This window comes from Patagioenas fasciata, chromosome 2 (genome assembly GCF_037038585.1).
Source record: "Patagioenas fasciata isolate bPatFas1 chromosome 2, bPatFas1.hap1, whole genome shotgun sequence".
In the NCBI taxonomy this organism is placed as follows: domain Eukaryota; kingdom Metazoa; phylum Chordata; class Aves; order Columbiformes; family Columbidae; genus Patagioenas; species Patagioenas fasciata.
In genome coordinates, this window is record NC_092521.1 from 70,265,532 (window position 1) to 70,291,128 (window position 25,597).

Sequence of the window (25,597 nt, forward strand, 5' to 3'; positions counted from 1 at the left end):
ACTTGCTGGGCTGTTATTAAAATGTTGTATTTTGAAAACAGTGACATTTCCACGTGGTGTATTATATAGTCTCTGTATTTGTAATCAGCTGCTGCTTTTATAAATGGTATGCAATGCACAGGAGGGTGAGTTTGCACGTCCTTTTCTGTTCATGCACACTGGCCTGTGAACTATAAATGGAATAAAAGGATGAACTTCAATGGGCACTTGCCACTTTGCAAGATAAATATGTGTTGATGAGTTAGAACTTTGTTGATATGCCTGAAGTAGTTTAAATAAAGACTGTGCCACATTTATTTTTCTTGTTATTTTTAGAAGTCCAGCTCCAGTACGACCTGAAACGACGCCATCAACTGGCCCGACAGAAAAGCAGGAGGTTAAAGTTTCTCGTGTGAGGAAGTTAACTAGGCAGTACAGTTTGTGAGTAACACGTGCACTATCTTTATTTTTTTGCCTACTACAGCTGAAAACGGAGGGGGAAGCTAATTACTGCTCTAGCTATGCTTTCTGAAAGACATGAGTGCAATTGCATGATAATGATATTGATACCGTTCCTTTCGTCGCTGAGAATCTTTAAGCTTTCAATATGAAATGGATTTGCTATCTCTATGCAGTTGCTCATCATCAGAATTGTAGGCTCTCTGCCTTTTTCTAAGCTTGTAGGTTAGGAATTAAAGACCTCTTTTTCACATGAGATGTCAAAGACCTTGTGTGAGCTGGAGCAAGCTGCTCTGTCTGATTTGTTAGAAGCCCATTTGCAGAATGAGGAAAACAGTCCTCAATTGCTGGGTGGTCAAGCCCTGCTGTCAGCTGTTCCCTCTCACAAAGTACACACTCTCTTTCTCTCCCTTTCTCCCTGATTTTGTCACATACAGAAATCACTGAGCACAGTATAGGTACAGCCAGCAAATTTTGGTCTCTTAGTCCTGACATGAGTGATCCTATACGGCTTTGGCATCCCCTTTACACATAATTCATCCAATTTGAGAGTCTCTAGAGATGTGAGGTACTGAAGAGATGTAGAAATCAGTTTGTTAATTTGTCCCTCGCATGAAAGGACAGACAAGGCTACCAGAAACTAGAGAAAAAAAGAGACAATGTCAGCATAAACTTATTAGTACAAGAACATTAATGCCATAATGAAGAAAAATATATGTATGTTTTCTATGTGGAATAGCGACTGTTAGTCCCTCCAGCAATTTAACATCCTAGTGTCACTAAATATATAGCAACATTGGCAAAAGTTTTCCTTCTCTCCAAAAGGATTCTAATATCAAGATGTAGTTATTTTCTGTCTCAGTATTAAAAACACTAGCTTTTGCTATTAAAAAAAAACCAAAAAAAAACAAAACAAAAAAAAACAACAAAACAAACAGGACCAGTCTACATCACCGAAACTGAAAAAATATTTAGGAAAAGAAACAGAAGAATGAATCAAGTTGTAACTAGGAGGGAAATGAGCAATTAGCCAAATTGTCCAGGAGACCAATGCTGACGTATGGGAACATACAGCCACAGCCTGGTAAGCAGGCCACATAACATACTCTTTTTCACTATGGTAATATCAACCAGTATGGTTTGAAAATGAGATGGGAGATGGGAATTGACAAGTCAAGCTGGGAAGAGAACCCAGGGTCCCTTGGTGCTTGCTAATCCTGAAGGTAATGTCTGACAGGGAACTTGGCAGCGTTTGGTAGGAGCAGTTTCCCAAGACATGAATGAAGCCTGCTCACTCACTCTGCCCAGCATAGCTCGAGACAGCATCCATGCTCTACTTGAACGAGATACCACTTCTACTACCTCTTTTTTTACAAGCCAGGGGAGGGAAATCTCCTGCATATTTCAAGATGCATCTGATTTTTCAGATTTTTATGTAATGCAGGGAGCAGTCAGCAAAGGATCAAAGTGACACTGAGAGGACCAATTATTTAATACTGTTTATGTGACAGGTAATGAACAGGATACAGTGGCTGATCCTATTGTTTGAGCACACTGATACTTAAGGACAGGCAAGAAATTAATGTCCTGTTTCAGGTATAGTCACAGATTTTGTACACACACTTGGAAAAATTGTTTATTTAGGTTTTAACCTAAACAGGTCATCAAACTTGGTCCTCAAATACTGCTATATGGCAAACAAAGAGAAGAGAGTTATACTATGTAGACAGTTTTGATGGAAAGGGTACCTTGGCAATGTTGTGTATGCAGAAGCAGAAAATTTCCCATGTGAACACTGAAGTAAGGTAGTAGGATAAGTTGGTGTTGAAGATAGCAAGGCTAGTGAGAAATCAGTTTTTAAGAATCTGGGTGAAAAAAAATGCTCTAGGGTATGTTAGGGCTGAAGAGGATGTGTTTGTCAATAAATAGAAGGTGACAACCAAAGGAGAGGTATAGGTAAGGACATAGAATGATGAAAATAGGTACCTCAAGCAGTCATCTCTGAAGCAGAATGAGCTATTCCTTGATCATTCTTGTCTGAGAAAATGTTTAGCCAACCTGTCATTAAAGGGCAAAGAGAAAATCTTTTGGTCAGAGACTGACCACCTCCCTTTTGTGTACTTGAACAGTACGCCAGTCCCCCAAGAGCTGTTGAGCACCTGCAGAACGCATGGCCCCGTACCTGAGAATGACACTGAGGAAAGCAGGAGAGGCTAAATGAAAGTGAGTGAGAGGTTGTCCTAGAAAGAAGGGAAAGTCTTCCAGGGGCCAGTGGGAGAACCAGTACCACAGAGAATTCAGCATTGTCTGGGAAGAGCAGAATTTGGGGAAGGCAAGAGCTGAAGTGATGAATAATGCAGTGGGAGGCAAGTGAGATGGAAAGGAGACTTGAGGCAAGGTCATGTGGTGGAAAAGGCAATGGTCTTATTACACACATAGAGAGAAGCAACATTTAAACAGTATATTAAAAAATGTATATATTCAATAGTGAATTCTCAATTTCTGATTGGTGAGTTTTTGATGAACCAGTTCTGAGCATGTCTTGCCCTATGTGGGTTTCTAGTTGTCTGGTGTTAGGCATGAGGAACAGCACATAAACACATCCAACCACAGATGTCACCTATGCTACAACTGTGTGTAGGGACAAAGACTCCCTAGTTAAAAAGACAGGCTGTGATTTTTAAATATTTTTTGGGGGGAGACCCACATTCTGTTCAATTTCAATTATCTTGTGTCTAGAATGCAAACATTAGAAATTCAAAGAAATAGTGAAGGAGTACTGTGAAAGGAATACAGTGAAGAAGACCAGTTCTCAATCTTGTAGCTAGTATGCTAATAGCTTGACGACTGACAAGACTGGACCTTAACCCAGGTTTGCAGACACTAAGAAGCTTTTCTGAACTGGCAAGTTCTTGATGATTTTCCACTTCCTTGTACGCAACAAGGCAGCTTTACCCAGCAAGGATGGGGAGGGTGCCAGTGTATTCCTGCTGAGAGTGGTGAGCAAGGACAGAGAAAATGTCAGCTACATGTTTCTGAAAGAGAGATTAACTAGGTCAACAGCCCAACTCTGGCTTGTTGCGTTAAATAAAACATCTATTGAACAGGTCCAAAAGATTTTGTGTTATATTTCCAGCATAAAACCAGTGTATTGTACAGGCTCTGGTGCTGAATTCTATCCTTTTCCAGAAGAAATAAAAAATGGAAAAGCATGGAAAAGATAACATTAATCACCATAGCTTTATAGCCTAACAAAAAAACTCTGCTATCACCCAAACAACCCACCATAAGGCTGTGTACCCTCTATGTCATGTAGTTTTGAAGTACTGTGTTGCCCAGGCATGTTGCTTTCAAGTAGCACTAAATCAAATATAGTTCTGTTCTGAAAGTGCCTGTCAAACTGGCATGGCGGGTGTCTGTGCACTCTGACTATCTAACTGGTAGTTAAAATTGGTGCCATTTTATGAGCAGAAATAAGTTTTCTCATCGCTTTCCCCAACTGTTAAGCTGTACTCTTTCCTTTTTACACATTATTCCCAGTAATAAAGGTTTTGTAGGCCAAATTGTGACTGTTTACCTCCATGCAATTGCAGTTAGCAGTTGGAAACATCTTGACTCAGGGCTGACTGATCCCAATGATTTGTAGTCAATGGGGCTCTACAAAAATAAATGAAGGTATAATATTCTCTACTGGCTTTCATTTAGTGGTGACAGTGGGTGAGAAGGAAAGAGCTCAGCTTGATGGCCTAGAGCCCAAGGGAAACGTACAACCTGGTTTTAAATAAAATGTTTTCTCTGTAAATGGAATAAATGGGATAGGAAAAAGACACCTTCACAAAAATGTTTTTAAAGAGCTCCTTTTTGGAGTCAATCAAGGTGCATTAAAAACACTTTGAAAACAATAGCACAGACTAACAGCATAATGGCCGTCAAATCTTTCATTGGTCTAAAGCCAATGAAGCACATGGTCCCATGGATAGATCTAACCAGATCGATTCTTATCAATATTGCCAGCCTCCATAGAAAAGAATTAACATTAAAGCACGATAATATCAAATAAGTTCATTTATTCATATTTATGTTCTCCATAGAAACACTACTTGCACATCATACCCGTAAGATTCCTATTTGCAGATGAGAGTTGCCTAGCCAATCCACTTTTTGAGGATCCTTTAAAGCTTAAAAAAATCTAATTTACTTGAAAAGTCAACCACATTACAGATGGAAGAGTAAACAGAACTTCACTCTGAAGCACTGCAGCTAACATGCAGGTTACCAGTGCCTCCTCCAGCACAAGTACAGGCAGAGTCTGGTGACATTTTCTAATGAGAAGGTCTGTCTGCTTTTATCAACTGCAGTGATGAAGATGATCTTCCTCCAGCACTGGCAGCAGCAGCAGCAGCATCAACACCTGTGTCTTCAGCATCTCCCGGATCACAGAAAACATGTGCACCACAGACATCAGAAGGACAAACACAGGTTTCGCCTGGTGGCAAGGTAATGTGGAAAGAGATGAGATTATGTCAGTTGGGAGACTGTGCAGGAAGGGTGATAGGGAGTTGCAGATGGCAGGTTTTTCTTAGATGGAGTAATTCTACGTTGAGGAGTGTTTTTTAACGCATAGTTGTAGTAATAATTTTAACCTGTTGTGTAAGGACATATTTGGAGCCTGCTCCAAGACCCAACTAAAATCAATAATAGTTTTTCATCAACATTAGGGGGCTGTGGATCAGGATTAAATTAATATTTACCTTGATTTCAAAGGTGCATAATTTTGTAATCTGTCTTTACTGAGTAACCATACTTAAAAAAACATGATGTGAAATTTGAAATCCATTTGGCAATCTATGCTTTAAGGAATTAAAACAAAACAACAAATAAACAAACAAACAAATCAGAGCTACAGGAATGTTTTTTTTCAGTGCTGGGTTTCTTCTTTGCCTTTAGAGTTCCACAGATGCTGGAAGTACCTTTGCTTTGGAGCCAGGTGACCTCCTGATGGATTTCACAGAGGCCACACCTATGGTAAATAGTTTCAGTTTGCAACCAGGAAAATGTAAGGGTTTTCAATAATTTGTCTGCAGCTAAAATGAATGGCATACTATGCAGTGTATTGGATAGTGCACAGGAATAAAGTAAATTTCCTTGATATTCAGTGATCCTGAGCGTCAAACTCACCTCAGCATCTCTGAAAATCAGTCCACGTCAACAAATATTATACTGATCTTCTGAATGCAATTTTTTATTGTTAGATGACTTCTCATGTGTCTCTCCTACCTGGGTATCTTTACAACTTGCTACACTGGTTTCACGAACTTCTTTGTCAGTTTAAGGTAAATTCCTAACATGATTATAGATTTGCTTTTGGGAGTTGTCTGAAAAGTCCCTTCTCCCCACAAGTGTTTTTCAGACCTTACCCAGTAGCCAATCTGAAAATGTGTACCTGCACTTTCATGTTTCATTAGCAGATTGCTTTGTTTCACTTTAAGGCAAAATAGTCTATAACATGTTGATTATTAACTTCTTTTTTTTTAGAGGTATGTGATTTGTGGTTTTGCTCAAAAGCCAAGAAGACATGCTGGTCCCACTGAAGTCAAAACACCTCTTGACTTCAGAGATCTCAGGCTTTCACTTCAGGTTCCCAGCAGATTACTTGAAAGAGCACAGTATGATCCTTAACTTTTTCTGAGTCATCCCACATTGCAAATAGCTCTGATGGCAGATAGCTCCTCTGCTGCCCAAAGCCATTTTTACTGTCTTCTAGAAACTGTGTTTAAAGCATACAAAAAGCATGACGGGGATGGCACTATGTTTTTGGCATAAACATTTTTGTATTAAGGTACTTCTGTCCTGGGCAATGATTTCAATACGTGATCAGGTCCTAGTTTACAGGATTGGAAAGGTTCTGTGGCAATGTGCCAGAGACAGTATGGTACCTGTCTGTAAATATCTGCTTGTGTCCTCTTACCACTGAATGAGAGATGTGGCTTCTACTGCAAGTCTGGTGAAGTGAAGGCTTATCTGTCCCAGGCTCCTCCTGGCTTGCAGAAGGGATGTGAATATTCAGCTGTGGCTTTTTTGCTTCAGAGGCACATTGAGGTGGGTATGGGCACAAGTGGAAACTTGCTGCTCTGGGTGGGAAGACAGGTTTGATACAGGGGACTGGGCAGGAGCTGGAGAGCAGCTGAGGCTGTCACTGATGTACTACAGTTTGGGAATGGACAGCAGCCTTAGAAGGACAGAGAGATCTGCACAGCTGTTCTCTCTTACACAGTTTCGAGCCCGTGGGATTGTTTCTTCACAAAGTCCTTAAAGGCACTCAGTGGTCCCTCTGTAAGGTTCAATAAGAATGTTCTTCGCCTTCTGTCACAGTACTGTTGACACCCACCCTGTTCCTGCTGAGCCCCTTCTTATCTTTGCCCTTCAACCTGGCTCTGCTGAACAGTCCTTGCACCCCAAGATTTTTATAGTGCAAATTTTGAATCTCTGAACTGCAGCAAATTGAAATTTAAAGGGCCTTCTAGTTCCTCGAGTCCCTAGATCTCCTTGGTGGGAGAACTGTTCTAGTGCTAGCATCTGTAATGAGAGCACAGTACTTACTGCTTATCCACTGTATAGGAGGACCCAGTTTTGCACCTGAAAATACCATTGTAGCCTGAGGTGTGTCTAGGTAAATAAGGAAGTTTCCATGGAACCTCCTTGAAGTGCTGAATGATGAAACTATCCCATTCTGGAAAGTGATAGGAAGATATGTATTTAAAGTGAACAATCCCACCCCAGCACCATACATTTCTGGGGGAAGGGAAAATTTAAAGAGAGCAAAGGGAAGAGAGAAAGGGGTGCAGCATTCTGCAGCCTTTAGTCTGTAGTTTGAGTTGACAAGACACAGGTAGACTGAAACTACCTGAAATGAGGTTGTAGCGAGGGGGATGATGATCTCTTCCCAAGTAGCAATTGACAGGATGAGAGGAAACAGCCTGAAGTTGTGCCAGGGCAGGTTTAGATTGGATATCAGGAAAAAAATTATTCACTGTAAGGTTTATCAAGCAGCAAAACAGGCTGCCCAGGGAAGTGGTTGAGTCACCATCCCTGGAGGTGTTTTAAAGACATGCATATGTGGTGCTTAGGAACATGGTTTAGTGGTGCACTTGTCAGTGTCAGGTTAACAGTTGGACCTTATCTTAAAGGTCTTTTGCAACCAAAAAGATTCTATTATTCTATATATGTTAGTTTGTCCTTCTCTGTATTGATAACAGGTTTGTGGCTAAATTGTGAGCAATTATCCTTTCAAGTTTACTAATAGATTTCTTCTTATTATTATCTTACTGTATTAATAAGAATTTTTAAAAAATGAGTCATGGAGACTTTAGCAACTGATCTGCTCTAGATAACATAGGTTTGGGTTTTGTTTCCATTTAATAAAAGTCAGCATTACACGCTTTTCCTTTTCCAGCTGAGGATACAGGTTTCTTTTCCCTAAATATTTTACCCAGTCATGCTTTCCACTTTCCTACCCCCCCATCCACTGACATAATTTATCATGCTGTATGTTCATAAGCTAACCTTCTATGACTTTCTTGGTTTTAATATTTCGGAGACCATGTACTGCAGAGCATCAATCAACCCTTTTTGTTTTGTTTAACGTCTATAAAGGTCAGCTTGCTCTCCACAGAGCAATTATTGTTTACAGACCTTTCTCTGCAGTTTCACTGGCTGCAAGCTGCTCTCAATTGAGGTTTGAATGGAAAGTTTACTTGTAAGGGGGAGAGGCTCCAAACAAAAGCAAGCTAAGGGGAAATGCTTAACTTGGATCCAGTCTATTTATTTAATACTTCTGTTGTGATAATATGTGCTGTCACTTGAGGGTCAAGATCATGTACAGCTTAGCTTCGTGTTACTGTCAAGTCAGTGGCAGTGTGCTGGTTTTAGATGCTATGACCTGGCCCTTGGGAAGTTGCTTGTTGATTTTACCCATTTGTTTCATATTCAGTGACAGGTGCAATATCTAAAGGTGTCATTCACGCTGCCTGATTTCCGGTATTTACCTGAGGTGAAAGGGCTGGCAGTTCAGGTTCCTACATGGTCAGGGGGTTTCCAGCAGAGGGGCATTCAAACAGCCATCTTCTCTGTGTCATCTGGACTAGAGAGACTAAGGCACCTAAAGTTGATGCTTAAAATCAACTTATTATTATTTTTTTTAATTTTGGTCATGATATATGCGCCCAATCTTCCTCAGTTCACTGGAGAGCTGTTAATTTGAAGCAGTTTCAGACATCCTCTCTTCTCTTCTATAGCCTTACTGTCAGAGTGATTAATAGTCACCGACACAGCTGCGTGATCTTCGTTGTTCAGTGCCTAATTATTGATGCTTCTTGATGGCCTTGGGTTTTGTCCATGTTTTGCTGCTGTTACCCATACATGCTGAGAGTTACAGTTAGAAGTGGAGCTCACAAAACCAAGCTAACTTATAAAAATGAAAGGATTAGTGAATGGATTGGATTAATAGAATTCATCCATGCAGGGATCAAAGCAGTCAAATTTGTCTACTCAGAGGAGCTACTGTGATATATACAAGAACCAGCTGAGCTCTGATGGCCACTTAGTCATCAATACTTAGATTGCCAGTAACAGCAGGGCAGTTGTGAGGTGGACTGATTTCAGGAAATCATTTTGCAGAAGAATAAGAAACATTTACTAATGCAGATTGCCTAGAAGGCAAGATATCCTTTTGTGCTCTGCACTCCTCAAACTATGTGATTTATACAGGCTTCTATTCATTTTTCAAGTAAATTCTGCAATTAATTGATTACATGCTGTCCTTAAAATCATTATATCATGTGCAGAAGAAAATCCCTGTCTTTTTGTACCACTTCTTTGTGAGTTTAAGCACCATACCTGGCTTGTATGTAAACAAGATTCAATTCTTCCTAATTCTATGTTTCAGAGAGACTGTGATTTTTTTAATTTTTTTTTTAAATAGAGCATTAAATATGATGAATTATAGTATCACATTATAAGCACCCTTATTGTGGTTTATTAAAATTAGTTGTAACACTGTAGTAGGCTCTTTCTGCCAGCAGACTCTCTCGTTTCTAGCTTTTATGGAACTGGAAATCAAAGCTATTCTGTTCCAACTTACAATCAGTGTGATTTGTGACATGGCTGTGAATGCAGAGCTTTTTTGTTTCATTACAGAAAGCCCAATCCTAAGACCCTGAATGAATGTTACAGCTGCTATGCCATGCTAACGAATACCTTCCCAACCAAGAGAGAAAGACGATGTGCACAAACTTCAATTTGACCTAATGGAGTAGGACTAAAAATAGATAAGAATTAACAGTCTTACACACAAAATGTAGCTATTCCTCAACTTGGACTTGAGTTTGTAGTGCAAGGTGGATGGGCTAAAATCACAATGTGGCTAAATCACAATCACATCTGAAGAGATGTCAGAGAGCACTGATTTACAGCTGGCAAGTGCAAACTATGTGTTCTTATTTCATGCTGTATCCAGTCAATAAATTTCTAGGGCTTCACTTGCCATCTATTGGTGGAAAAGAGTAAGTAGAAAACTATTTCAGAACTTGAGATACAACATTTAAAGGGTATAAACTGTGAATATGTTAGCTTAAAAATGAAAAATAAATGCCCTTCAGTGTAAAGCTAGATATTTTTATTTAGGTTGAGTTGGAAACAAATATTTTTTATTTCAGTAATAGCATTACTAGTGTAAGCAACCCTATTCATTGAAAAGGATTTCACTGAGTCTCGCTGAGGAAAAGAGAAAGAGGAAAGCGAGTAAAGAATCTTCTCATTCCATTCCCATTTAATATTTGTTATATTGATAAAGACGAGTTGATTAGATTTTTAGTTGCTAAATTTTTATGACAATATTCCAAGGTTGCAATAAGCCAAATAACAGCGGGAAATGAGTTCAGTATTTCTTGCCTTCATTTTGAAGATCTTTTCATTTACTGTGCAAAGCAATTTTTCAGTGGAAGACAGGCAAACATATCCAACTCTAATAGCTCCATAAACAGTCCTTTTGGCATTTAATTCTAAACAAAAGCAGGAATAATGTAATTGAAAAGTAATATTTCATAAGAGCATTATATGGCATATATCTACCATCTAACTGGGTGAAAGAATAAATCAAATATCTCTGCATCTCAGAAGTCGTTAAAACATTTCAGTGAGACATAAATTTATTAATGCTTTATTTATGGTGAACTACATACTGAAGATAAAATAGATCTTCTAGAAAACTTATGTCTTTGTGATATATTTCAGAATTAGAAGCTTTCTACTTTTACATTTTCTTAACAACAACAACAACAACAACAACAAAGATTTCTTAACACAGAAGAACTGGAAGCAATAAATACGACCTGGATTCAAAGGAGAACATTAAAAAAAGTGTATTTTCTAAATTAACAGTATTTGCACATTCAAGCTTACATGCAGTGGCCAATTATGAGCAAAAGAATTTGCACAAAGAAGCAGTTTGTCTGTTATATGTAGCTATACATACAGGTAAGAACTCAAAGCAGTAAACAACATGTTAAATTTATATATATTCCAAGTTTCAAGTTCATGTCCTGTAACTCCTTATTAAACTAAGAAAAAGCAAAGAACAGCAATTGCTAAAGCAAACTAATACAAAAAAAACCCCAACTTGTAACAACAGAAAATAAATCTAGTTCCATAGGATCTGAAGGAATACTTCAAACTTAGTGGTATTGCAAAGGACCTATTTTCCGCTGCAAGAAAAGGGAGTCAACTAGAGAAGAAGGCAAGTTGAAGGGAGACACTGTGGCACCCAGTCAAATTGAGTATGAGACATTTGACTGGGGGTTGTCAGAAAGTGCCCTGTGCTGCTTGCAGTGCAAGGCTCCTGGGAGCACACAGGCAAGCAAATCAAGAAAATGCAAATTACCTGAGCATCATTTAAGTTATAGAAAGCATGCTAATAACTAGAGCTCATTTTTAAAAACAGTCATGCCATTTGGGTAGCCAGGATAATGAATGAATACATTTTAGATTGGACTTGCACACTCTGATAGCTGATTCTTGTAGTCTGCACATATAAAGCACTATAAATAGGATTTACAACTAATATGTAGCTCTGCCTGCTCAAGTATGTGGCTTTCCTGGTGGATGCCAGTCTCACAAGCAGTCTATTGAATTACTAATATGCAAGTTAACTGAGTGTCTGGGAATGCAGTCAGACTCAGACTGCCTGTTGGATCTTAGTTTAAAATTCACTTAAAAATGTAAAACTCTTTGACTGCTACCCAAGTATTTGTGGATTTTCTCCCACTCATCCGTTATAGGACACACAGAGTCAGTGAAGAAACAAAATGGGGGAAAGCTAAACAATTAACTGTAAGCATCTAGATTTACTTTTTATTTCACCTCTGCCTTAAATGATTTGAATTCATTTGTTCAATGAATCTTTTTCCCAATTATGTGTATGCTGAGCAGAACAACTCAGTGCGCTCTGTACATGTATGACAGGTGATTCAACTCTTCCCTGTTTCTTTGACTAATTGAAAGTGAATTCTGCAAGAAATAAAAGGAACCACAAGGTGAAATTTATTGCTGACTTTGCACCAGTGGACACTGTGATAAATTTGATACGAAGCGTACATGAGCAAGAAAAGCTACCAAAAAGAAGGGAAGGTGTTAAGTGGAAAAAAAGTGCAGACATGATGCTCCACTGTGCCTATGTTGTATCTTCACTGTTTTAAAACACTGATTGATACACTGACTAACTTTTTATAAAACTTGAGATGGAGGTAAGGGTGGAATGTCAGAAGGTAGTTTGGATCAAGAGGGTATAAGCATTTACCTGGAGAAGTGACAAAATCTGCCACATACAATTACTTTTAGTCATCTCTATACATTTTAAGATGCTATATTAACTGTCCTCTGGCATTCTGTGTGCCTGTCCCATGCCTGTAGATATTATAAAATAGCAAATACTTATCCATATTCTGCCAGATCATGAAGCAGAGCTGTTCCTGGAACTTAAAACTTTGGCTGGATTCCATAGCAGGCCTGCCACATGATGGGAACTCATTTGAGAAGACATTTACACCAGAAGACTGGTGGGTCTTCTACCATTCGTGTGCCTGCAGGGAGACAGATTTAGGAAAAGAGCTTAGAGAACTACTAGCACTCTGTAAATAAAGTCTGTGACATTGTTGTCCTGCCGCAGGATATTTGCTGTGCCTGTACGGTGGGTGGTTTGATGGCCATTTACAGACTTGTCTGTGAAGCTAGAGGATTGAGGTTGTGGTGTCACAGCTGTACCTGTACCTGCAAGTCTTTCTGCAGATAGGTGCTGGATGGTTTCATCCATCCCAACTTCTTTGGTGAGGCTGTGACAGGAGCTCACTGATCCAGCTGAGCTCTAACCCCACAAACAAAATGATTTAGTGTTAAATCAAGTCATCTGTTTCACAGATGCTTCTCCTGAGGACCCTGGGATTGATAAAGTACTTTTGCAAGGAGTGTAGTTTCTGGAGCAGTACTCCAAATGGGACTGGTGTAGCTGTTGCAGTAACTTTAAAACGAAGTTTCACCAATTTATGAGAGGAAGTCTAGGATGTGCTTGGCTGCAATAACAGTGACTCGAGGCCAGTTAACAGGCAAGATCCTAGGAGGCTGCTCCGTAACGATGCAGAGCATCTGAAACTGCCAAATAACCATATCCAGGGCATTGCAAGATTGTCTGTGTGCTTCTCTTTTTGTGTAACTAGTGTAATAACCATTTTTATTATAGTCCAAAGCTTTTCTAAGTGCCTCTGAAATTATATAGATTGCCACCACTTCAGCAGTGGTTAAGAAAGTCAGAAAACTTGATGATCATAAATGTTATTGTAGCTTGAAAAAAAGAGAACAAAGAACAAAACAAAAAACAAAAAAACACAGACAAAACACCCCACTACATGCAATCCCTCTCTGCTGCCTCCCCATCAAAAACATGATTATTCCATGATAGTAACAGCTTTCTCTTTTGCTTGAAATCAACGTCAGAAAAAGTGAAGGGGATCAAGTAAATGCAAGCAAACAGATTTTAAACTGGCTGATATCTTCCTCCTGCTGCAAGCTGGAAAGGCAAATCTTTAGCATATCTTTTAGAACCTGCATATTTTAGTAAATCAGGTCTGATTCGTTCAATCATACTTTTGCTCAATATATATTTTTTTACTTCAGATTATTACTTCACTTTTCAAGTGGATGTGTTTCATGTCCTTAGCGGCAATAAGCAGGTGCAACATCTGCCTGAGAAAAATAATGGTGAACAACAGACAGACAGGGCTTTTCAGACACAGAGCATCAACTTTTGGATGTACAGGCAGAGCTTCCTTTTCCACTCTGCAGTAATCTGTGCCACAGTAAAATGTTCAGCTTCTGTGCTAAAGCCTGCTTGAAAGTAGGTGTATCGTTTTATGTTTGCTCTCAATGAGACAAATATAGTGATGAAGCTATTATGTTTCAAAGTCTTTTGACAAAGGCATATTATATCACCTTTCCTTTGACCTGAGAAGTACATAATTCCTTTTGTCTCAGCAACTGTGAAGTTTGTAATCTCTCTTCCTCACTCTGATTAGTGACAATTGCATTTAGACTTCAGTGAGTAACTATTGTGTGTTTGTTTTCTTTCCAACCCACTAATGAATTGATATATGTGTAATTCTAATTCACATTTTTCCAATGTGATAGCAAGTGTGATGCTAACTGCTTGGCTGTTCTGTGGGATTTCAATTGAATGCCTCCAAGCTCCCACAGAAAATAGAAACATCTGCTTTCCAAGCTGTTTTTTAACTGGCTGGATGACTCAACTTGTCAAACCAGCAAAAAAAGCAAGTAAACTTTTTTTTTTTTTTTAATTTACCACTCAATTGAATAATCAGACCTGATAGGGAAGCTTACTTTCTTCTTCTTCTTTGATTAAAGTAAAATCTACTTGTCTACATTTTCTTTCAAAACGTGCATTTTGTAAAACATCATGAACCAAATATAAGAGAGTGGTAAGCAGGGTGGAGAGAAGGATCAGACCAGTTTGAAATGTTTTTGTTTTAGCAGTTGTGAAGTGTTTCAGTTTTGAGTAATGTTTGTTAATTAATTTCAATGAACTCATGTTTCCAACCAAAATGCTATTTCTAAGCTAGGCGCTGAAACCTCTTCTGATTATATGCTGAAATTAAATCATGTTTAATTATTCTTTTTTTTTTAAGTATAGAAAAAATTGAATAAAACCCAATTCTTTTGCAGCAGATTCCATTTGAATGAATAGGCATTTTCTGATGAAAATTCCTAAGCAGTTCCAATAGCAGCCTCTTCTGATGAGCCAGCAGCAGTACCTAAGTGACCATCGACTTTCACTTGTCACCTGCCTATTGATTTGTCCTCTGCTTTTTACTGTTATCCACAACAGTGGGAAAATCCCCTACCGAGGCATATTATCTATTTAATTTGTTACAGACTATCTACTAGCCAAAAAAAAAAACAAGTACTAGTCATTGGCTTGTGCGATTTGTGAGATTTACGTCAGGACAGATCTTTTGCTTCTCCTCTGTACAGAGTCTAGTGTGAGCCTTATAACTCAGAAGAGTGGCAATAGTAGAAGTAACCAGTAAGTTGAATGGATAAACTGAAGTTTGCATAAATCTCTGCATGTCTGTGGCAATTCCACAGTTCCTGTGTCTTGTCCCAAATACTGTAGATTATAGATGAAAACTGTAATTTAATTGTGGAAGAAAGAAAACAGGAATTGCTTAATTCCAGCTAATCAACTAGTATGGTAATTGGATTAAAAACCACTGAACTCAGTAGAAAGTGTCCTGTTCATTACCTCTTGCAACACCCTCTGAAAAACAAAACGCTAAACTGTTTTGGGCTGAGGAAGAAAATTTCTACAGAGGTAGATGTCCTGTATGTCAAATTTAAACCTGATGACTAGAAAACAATTCTCACATACTCATTCTCACATACACATACTCACTTACTCATTGGAACCTGGCCACAAAACCATCGCTATGGAAAAATTGAGGATTTATGGCTTTGCTCTATGGTATGCTGTTCATCTCATGTTCAGCAACCCAAGACCGAGCCCTCCTTCTTGGAAGATCAACCAGTGAGGTTAGGAAAGTGAACCTCTACAAAACTCATTTAGCAAGTGAATATCATTTATTATTCCTCTACCAAGAAAAAAAAAGCATAGAGCCTTGCAAGTGCTTCAGTGCTGTGGAGCATCACCTGACCACTTTGAGCAACGTACCAGATATTGCCAAGATGGATTTTGATGAAGGAGCTGCCCATGCCATCTGGCACACTCACCAAGCCATGTGCACATGTTCTGCTGAGAACCCTGTTGGCAGTGCTGGAGGTGGGAAATTCTGTGCCAAGTACAGTGGGCTCCTGACCACCTAAATTTGTGCACAATTTGGCGCTCATGCTGCATATGAGTTGAGCAAACTGTCCAAACCAATGATCATGAAGCTCAAGCACTCACATCCAGATAGAGCCCATGTGTTTGCATCAGTGGCTGAGCTGCCCAGATGTCAGACAAAGTTTGCTCTCTTCAGAGTATCTGTGTTCAGCAGAACCCATGCTTGCATGTGCCTCTAAAACGATTTTGTCTTTCAGATCTCTCTTATCTTACTGCTAGCAGTTTGGAAAAAAGGTTGAAGCAACTGTGCTTTCTTCTTTCCCGCTCACCAAGACCAGGGGCACTGAGGCAGTGTGGGTAAAGGCTTTTCTTCACATCTGCAGTATGGTTGAAGTGGGCATATTCCTGTACCAAGAAGAGTTAGTTCCTAAGAGAGTTCATTAGAGAGCACACTCTAAAGGCAGTAGGCACAGGACTGCAAAACCAAAACAACAATAATAATTAAAAAAAAAAAAATAATGACCCCCCACAGGAAAAGAGAGTATCCTGAGTCTTAGTTTTCAGCTACCTCAGAGCTCTTGGGGAAGAAGTTAAAAGTAATTGCTGTAAGCTCGCTCATTTTTCACCAGTTATGAAGTTGAAAGGACCAGTTTCTGCTTCTTTTACATTTTAGAAAGACTTCAGGGTTTTTCTGAATCAAATGACTTAACTATAATCTTCCCAGAGACCATATCATTAGCAGATGTTGCCAGACAACTGTGCTTTGGCCTCCTCCATCACCACATGGTGCTGGGAAGGGGTGTTGGAGGCAGCAGTGCTGGAAATGTGTCTTGCTGGAAATCTCCAGCTCCCGGTTTGGCTTCCCTCTGAATTCCTGCTGGGCTGGTGAGGGAGTCACTGACTGGGGACCAGGATGTGCCTGTGACCTTTTATTCACAATATATTTCTTCCCTCAAATAAGTGCCACAAGCAAACCTCCGGGGAGAGGACTTCCATCTTTTGGCTCCTCTCCCATCTCCCTCTTCCTTTCTCATTCACTGCAGCATTATAGTCTTCCTCAGTTGCTTTCACAGAGATATCTTTGATAATGGATCTTCTGGATCCTTTGCCCAATAAAGAAAGAACGGGGGAGCAGAGCTCTGCTCAAGTTATAGAGGAGCCTTCTGGCATTGAAGCTACTGTCACTCCTGGGGCAAACAGAAGAGTTCTGTGCTTTTCCTCTCCATCCAAAGTAGAGGTTTACACTCTAATTAAGGATAGGTGAGAGTGAGCTATGTGCTAATAGCCCTAATCAATCGGGATTATCCCTTGGCTGGGACTAATCTCTTTAACTATGGAACACGTCTCAGACGGGAGACTGGCTCTCAGAGTAGCATCCAAATTTGTTCTTGAAAAGATGGAAATAAGCTGTGAAAAGGAACAATACATATATTTTGATGCTGGACTACTTTAATGAGGGACTCAACGAACACAGAGGCATCTGATGTGTTTCATGGCACTGAAGTGGCAAAGTATTACAATGCAAGTGTTTGAATCTCTAAATGTATGTACCTAATGAGCTGTTGTGTTTGAACACAAGAAGATTTTACTTACAGTCAAGACAGAATCTTTGTGTTTTTTCAGTGCTTGGTGGCTGGCAATACGAATGATGCCATAGCCAAGGGCATGAGGTTATGAATAAACAGATTTTTATACGTAACATCACAAAAGATTTAGTAGATATGGGATTTGATTTGTTCATGCACAAATCTTAAACCAAGGAAAACATTGTTCCTTACAGACTTAGCTTCTACTCGAGTTGGTCTTACTGATAGGATCACATAGTTTCGTATTCGCTACATTTAAAGCAGCAGTGCTCTGTTTCCATGATGCATGTTGGAAAGCGTGGCATGTTTTGATGGGAAAGGATTGTTGTCATGTAGAAGCTTAATTCAGAGCAGACTTTTAGAGTAGCTAGGCTGGCAAACTGCAGCACAGCACAGCAGTCAACACTCCTGTGTGTATTTGAGTAGATCCTAATCCACAAGAGGTCACCAAAATTTGTAGGCACATGCACAGATGAAGGCTGCAGCACTCATTGGGACTAGTCACATGCTGAAGTTGAAAATATGCTAAGTGTCCTTCTGGACAGGTATATAAAAGTAGTGCACCAGTTTGTCATTTTAACACTTTTCTGCAGCTCCACTGACTTTAATCTACCTGTGCTATTCTTTTCCTTTAGAATAATGAACTGTATAAACTCCTGGGGATTTTGGCAGAGCTCAATGGCCCAGAAAAATAGGACAGAAAATTAATGCAAAGTATTTCTCACTAGCTGGACATTCAAGGAGACCATGATTGGTTGAGTTTCTGGACACTTAAGGACTTTCAGCCAGCTTCTGCTCTCTCACTAGTAGAGATTGATTACAGTAGAAAGCCAAACTACTTGTTTGTGTTGGACAAGGGTCAGGGAGTGCACTGTTTGCATCAATCTGTCATAAGTTTTCAGTAGAGGAATGTGATCCTGATGCTTTTGAAAAAATGCATATATGTTATGTGGTTATTAGTCGGCCTTTGTTGAAATGTCCCTGGGTTTGAAGTCTCCGTGTTAATAACACATGGTGAACCAACAGTCATCGGATGATGAGCTGTCAGTGTCTGTGCTTAGAAATAATCAGGTGTGGCTAGTGGTGAGTTTCCATCTGGTACAAAATGCATGTGCGTTTTTCTTGCTGGCAGTGAAATCAGGAAATAGATGGCTTACCCGGAACACTCTCAACTGGCAGGAATCATAGTACTCATTTCTTCCTCTTCGTGTTATCAATCTTTAGTGACTTTCTTCTATGAGAACAGCCTCCATCTGCAGAAGATGCCACTTGGTTTTGTTGACTGTGCACACGATCTAGGCACCTGGCACTGGATCATCACCGATTTCTTTGGTAAAGACCAAGGGGCAAAAAAGGTAACTTCTCATTAGCTGTCCTAGCAATGCAACTAACTTACTCTGCAGCAATGTTGGAGAGAACCCATATTCAGCAAGTATACCTACTGCTTTTTGTTTGCTTCACTTCTGTGTTTTAAACAAAGACCAAGAAAATGCTGCAATCTTTAGTTTGGATTTTAACCAACGCATCAAGACTATGACATCTTTTTGCCTTGCCTTGCCACGTTTTCCTCAGGGGATGGTGACTGGGCTGACAGGCCATGCTGAGGTTATCTGCTGCTTAAGCCTGCTCACCTTCACAGCATCAGCAAGAGAGTACCAGAAGTCCTGAAGACTGTGAGATCATGGACACTGTCTTGCTTTTGTCACATCTGAATTATTCTTATTCTGTATATTTTTGAAGAATATCTTCTCAAAGTCTCAAGGCAAAACTACCTTGAAAAAATGATCCAGGACATGCATTCCCATCTGATGTGCTGTAGAGGTACTGGGCTGATTTAATAACATTACTACTATCGTCCCCTTGTCTCCTCCAAATACCTCTGAAATCATTTTGCTAGCAATGCACAGTTAAAGTCCTTAGAGAGAAGGTCAACAGAGTGCTCCATCTTTAAAGGCTGCATATGAGGGATTACTAGCACCAACATGATTTCCAGGGCTGCTGTGGCAAATTAGTACAAAAGTTGGTATGAGGATTCAGGATTTTATCTGAGGCATCCTAGCTATTGTGTTTTAGGTAGACTTGCTTGTAAATAGTGTATAGTTTGTATTGCAGCTACAAACTATTGTGTGTTAAGCATCTGTGAAATGCTATAGCTGCAGCAAAGGCAGGCTGAACTGTGCGCATCACTCCCATGAACTCCCCTGAGCACCCGTTTGGGAGACAGAGGTCACTGGAGCACAGCCAAGGAACCACACAGCCACCTCCTGGAAATTCTTCTGTGTTAGCAAGGGTTGCATTCACTCTAAGAGGGGCAAAAGTATCTGATGAGAGAAAAGTACTAGTCCTATTGTACAAGGACCCAGTGAGACACCAAGAACATGGTGTATGCTGCCAGGCACATTCTAGGACGGGTGGACTCAGCCTGCAGCAAGGTCCAGAGAAAGGCTGATGGACAGCAGTGAGCGGAGGAATGGCAAGCTCACCATTTGAGGAGACCCCAAGACAGCTTGGCACAACAAGGACACCGTGAAATGAATGTGGCTTTCAAGGTGGAGTTTTCTTGGTTTACCAAAAGGGGTTAAGTGCTACCTGTGGGGAGGGGACTCTGTACTGCAGTCCTGAAGTCCTGTGGAAATACACAGTTGGAGTCACACAGTTGGATTCACATATGTTGTTATTTAGGTGTTAATGATTGTGATTTAAAGCATTTCCTTGAACTCCAGTCTCCACCAGTTATTTGCAATATGAACAAGGGAGACCTGAAGACTGAATGGAGCTAGGAAGGAGATTTCCCAGTGTTCTCCCCAGAGGGATCAACAGTAGCAAGGGAGGTTCTGAACACATAGTGTTTCCCTGGCTTGGCAGCTTGCACAGAAATTCACCCTCCTCAGAAACTTCACATTTGGTGCCTTAGGGTGTTTTCAATGGTACATTTCTGCAAAACTGCCCCTCTTTATTGTGTGTGAATGAAATCCATCTGCTGACACTCACACCTGGATACAGTTTCAACAAGTGGGAAGAATCCTGCATCCCGTGAAAAGAAGGTGGCCTGGGAAGCAACACAGGTGGGATTCGCACCAAGTGTGGTTCATCAATGCATTTAGTTTACACAACCTTTTCCAGGGCTGCTTACCCAATGGTATTGCTGATTTTTGTCTCCATCCTGCTATAAATTTATTGAACTGCACTAGTTTTGTCTTGTTTTTGCCCTGTGCATTTAGGAAGTGATTACGCCTGCCTAACTATCATGCCAGTTTTGTTGCCACATACAAAGGGACTGAACTGGAGTTGACGTTACCCGAGTGATCACTGGAGCCAGGAACGACTCCCACTCAGAGGAATCTGTTTGGCCATGGGGGTATTGCACAGTGAAAAATACAAGAAACTCTTTACTTTTTTGACCTCATTATTAATTTCAGCCACTGAAATGATACGACAGCAGACAAGGAGCTTTACTGAACAATGTCAGAGTCTAAAATCATATCACTGATTGTGCAAACTGGGTCTAATGGATGACTGGTGTTTTTTAAGTCAGATCACACATCGGGACTCGCAAATGCTATCACAATGTACTTCAGTAGTTTTGTCTGATGATCTTTTCTAGTTTGACGAGTAGAAACAAATCTCTGTGCTGTTTGAATGTGACGATATTCAACGTATAGCATGTATTTTCAAATAAAGCACCACAGAATATTCCTCTGGCTATATGTGTATACTGAGAGCCGTGTTTATGACACTGCTTCAGGTGTTAGCAGCTCTGCTTCTGCTGCCATGGGCAGGAATCTAGTGAAGGGTTTGGTCTAAAGTTTGTCTTCCACCTGACCAGTATACAAAGTGACAGTGCAAACCCACTGAGATCACGTCCTTCAGTCAAGGTGCAGGGGATGGGAGTGAAGCGAAGTGTCAAGAGCAGAAAATGTTACTGGACCTTTGTAGAAGTTGTGGCAGGGCAGTAAGTATACTGACTGCCCTAAATGTAAGAGAATATATTCAAATTAAGCCCACTTCTCCCAAAAGTGATTTTTTTTTTTTTTTGTCACAGCAAGGACATTTATAATAGTCCCCTCTGATGGAAATACCCAAAATAACTGATTTTATATCAATTAACATGTTCCAACTGCTTAGTAATTTTCCACAAGTCTCCTGCTGTTTTCATTTCAGGTGGGAATATTATTTCTTTGTCTCCATCCACTCCTGTTTGCTTTTATGAGAGCATTACAGGTTTTGGGGTTTTGTTTTGTTTTTGTTTGTTTGTTTTTTCTCTCCTGACCCATCTCAAAAAGTGCTTCAGGAAATTACATTAGTTTTTACTGAGATTTTAAATTCTGCCCAGAAGAACTCTTTGCACACATGCAAAGAAAAGGGGAAGGTTCTTGTCCTGTTGTTTCTTTTTTTCCTTCACCTTCCTTCGTTCTTTCTTGCAGTATCCTTTCCTTCCAGTATATCAAGGAAAATTAGTGCTGTTAATTCTTTCTGGTTGTGGCAAAGACATCTCCAAAATATGCCACCCCAATGGACAGCTAATAATGCAAGAAGAATCTTCGAGCACTAGCAGAAAATCACCCAAGGAGGAATAAAATTTCACTCATTTTCCACAAAACCTATGTGACTGTTAGATCGAGTGGTTTTCTGATTTTTCTCCTTATAGATTACTCAGCCACTGGACTTTTCCTGAAACTGTGTTGATCCTTCCTTCCTTCCTTCCTTCCTTCCTTCCTTCCTTCCTTCCTTCCTTCCTTCCTTCCTTCCTTCCTTCCTTCCTTCCTTCCTTCCTTCCTTCCTTCCTTCCTTCCTTCCTTCCTTCCTTCCTTCCTTCCTTCCTTCCTTCCTTCCTTCCTTCCTTCCTTCCTTCCTTTTCTTTTAAGCTTAGAAAATTCTCAACTTGCCAAGTTGATTATTCTAGGCAAGGAGATACTTGTCCAAAGTAGTTCTGCTATGGTAGTGCAACTTGACCTTTCAAGAAAGAGACATTTGAGGTTGTGAAACAAGCCCTCAGCATGGGAGATGCAACTAGAACACAGAACACCTTCACTCCCCTTTCACGCCATGCCCCTGTAACATGACAGTTATTTATGGGACCTGCTTTAAAGGTTGTTTTATGGTTGTAACTTTGGCTGCAAGACTGTTTTCACCCCTGCAGAGAGAGCAGGTGTGCTGGAAATCAAGTTTTATGTTTAAAAGTCTCTCTGCACTGTTATCTAGAGCACTGCTCTGCTCTGTTGTTGCTCATGATATTTCTGTAGCCCCTGTGACACCAGTTAATCCCTTTTGCTCCCATGGAAGAGCCTGACTGCCAGAAGGTGCTCATCTGAGCAGCTCCACACCATGGAGCACCACAGGGATTTTTGCGCTCAGTTGTAAACTTTAAAGCTGTTATTTCTCTTGTTTTGTTTTATACCAAACTAGACAGAACATCTCAGCACCTTGCCTGTAGGCAATCCGCACACTAGCAACTACTGCATTTTGCTAGCCTGAGCAGCTAAAATTCAGCTTCACAAGACTGTCCTGCACACAGAGCTGCCCTCCTCTTCCCTCTCCCTTTTCCTCTCATGTTTGCAAGCCCAGGTGAAGCCTGGGAGCTCCTGAAGGTCTCCAGAGGCTGGAGGAATTGCAGGTTTGCAGTAGATGGTGGAGATGGCTCTGCTCTTCTTCCTTTCTCAGTCCCCAGGTGACATCTTTCAATAGATGCCACCACAGAAGGGAGAAGGTGCACCCAGGAAAAGTTTAGGGACTGCTTCTGCCATGTGAGTCAGGAGATGTTTAAAGCTATGATATGTCTTCCTCCTAGGGCAGGGATAAAGGCTATGTATTGTGTAGGGAACACGTAGTATTTAGGTCTTCACCTCCTGTTCTGGTAAGAGTGTTGTTTTGTTTTCTGAGCTACTCTGAGAGTTTTGACTCCATGCAATAAACTCAACCCCAAGACAAGGGTCAGGAAGAGACCCACACATGATGCTGCTTTGCTTGTGTAGTGGGGTGGGGTGAGAATCACAGGGTTTTCTTCCTCCTCCCAGATGCTGGCAACTGCTGCTCTCAGCAGCACGCTGCTGGCCATGGTGGACATCCAGGACAGGCAGGCCCAAGTATATTCCTGGGTAAAAAGGCCTTTTAAATTTCCAAATGCAGTTTCACATAAACCAGTTGCTTAACTGATACTTTCCACACTACTATCATCCCAACCTGCATATCCTCAGGCTGAAAAGTGTTCTCAAATAATATAGAACTTTGCTGCCATTGTGTGGATGAGGATGTTGTACCTACTTCTTACTCAAAAGAGCCAAGCCATGAATAGATAAGAACCTCTCACCAGGAGCCAACAACAATGTTGTCTCTGCTTTGCCTGTGGGAGCTGGCAGCAACTAACTCGTGTCAAGGCCCTCAGCCAAACCAATGTACTCTGTTGTGCCATTTGAGTAACAGTGGGCTCTTCTCAAGAGGAAAAAGGATGAGAGAAAGAGTAAATCCGATGGATTGAGCAGGATGATTTCTGTTTGTCACTCTTAAATTGAACACAAGTATGTTTTTTGCCCCTCTGCTCCTTAATTTCTGTTTTCAGTTTCTTTAAAGTGCCAGAAATTGGTGGGTTTAGAACCTAGAGAACCTTTCGTTTGTTGAGATTATTTTATTCCTGAGATTAAATAAGCACAGCTCCTCAAGAGAGGAACTCACACTGATCACTAAGCCAGATTAACCATTTTTTGCCATGTTTGAAATATAGACTGGCCTTGGGCACATCCACAGATTGCAGTACTGATTTTGCAAGAGCGTGTTTTGCATGGCCGTGTGCCGCAATGTGCGATCAGGGCTGACTCCTTTTATGCACCTCTGGTCCCAAATCCCAGTGGCCTCTTGAATATTGTTCTGCATAATTTTTCTTTTCTGTATTCAGTAACTGTGCTTCATTTCCTTAATGAGATCAAACTGCAAAATTAGAGCATTTTTGGCTGTAGCATATCAAACTCATACTGAATATGAACAACCAGCTTCTCATCCCAGTTTGCCACTGGCTCAGAGATTGTGTTTGTAACGGAATGCACTTGTATTTTGTACTGGAACATAATGTACACCTTTCATAACCTGAAAATAACATCTTGGACTCATCAGTGTTTGCTGTCCCTCAGAAGAGTGAGAGATGCTACAGCTGCCCATGTTTTGCATTGGCAGACTTGGCTATGGGTATGACATCACATCACAAACTTGCAAGGACCTATTGCTTCGATCCAACAAATAGATTCAATCAGCAATGTAGCATACATGCACTTTGCTAACAGACATGAATATAGGACTATAAAAGGAGTGTGAAATTTTCCTTAATCTGTTGGCATAGAAAATGGTGATTTAAAAAGATTTGTCCATTGCACAGTTGTTTGTTTATTTGCATCTGTTTAATTGACTTATAAACACCTCTGTTCTGTTAAAAAAGGTATTTACATACTTAACTGTGTCTTTGCCATCCATACTCCTCATGTGTAAGAAGCCTAACAATTAATGCCAAGATTAATTCCACATGTTTGCAGAAGTAGGCTCACAGGTGGCTGGTGATTTCCCTTGGCATCCTTATAAGCCAATATGTTTCTGTTATTTTATTTACAAAATAAACAGTACGCATTCACTTAGTTATATTTAACGTCATAATTTCAGCTTTTGCTTTGGCCTACAAGTGCTCAGGGCCCTTGGGGTAGCTTTCCCTTTATTATACAACAGTTATATAGCTGTAGTTAGTGAATCATTCTTGAAGACATGCATAACAAACAAATGCACAGCAGTTTCTGTAACAGAGTGAAAAATACACCTTTACAGTGAACAAAATGCCTTTTTCCAAATGGAAAGCATGACGTGCAGTTCAAAGTTGATACCTTTATTTGATATTTGTTCCTCTCTTTGAATGAATGAAAAAGTCTGCATTCTAGAGAGGGAAATCATGGGAAACAGCATTCGCAATGAAGTGGGACGGGGGTTGTTGCTGCTTTTAGTATTTCTGTAATTTCATTTAACATTTGAAGTTATTTTAAAGGCAGAAATGACTTCCAGCAGGGCCTGGTCACACCAGGGACCATACGCTCGTGGGCTGAGCCCTGGGAGCTCTCAGGCTTCTTGGCACGTGGACGTGTTGGTCTCTCACCTCTCCATCCCCAGGCACCTTTCAAAAATCCCGCCTAAGCTCATCCTTTAT

General features: G+C 40.3%; 1 protein-coding gene across 1 annotated transcript in view; it reads left to right on the forward strand.

Annotated features, from left to right (window-relative positions):
• EPB41L4B (erythrocyte membrane protein band 4.1 like 4B) overlaps nucleotides 1-25,597 on the forward strand; it is a 184,578-nt gene that overhangs the window by 147,851 nt on the left and 11,130 nt on the right. The window contains exons 20-22 of the mRNA XM_065830950.2: nucleotides 316-420; nucleotides 4,797-4,935; nucleotides 5,386-5,463. Coding sequence (XP_065687022.1) covers nucleotides 316-420; nucleotides 4,797-4,935; nucleotides 5,386-5,463 — 322 coding nt within the window. The remainder of the gene's footprint in view (nucleotides 1-315; nucleotides 421-4,796; nucleotides 4,936-5,385; nucleotides 5,464-25,597) is intronic.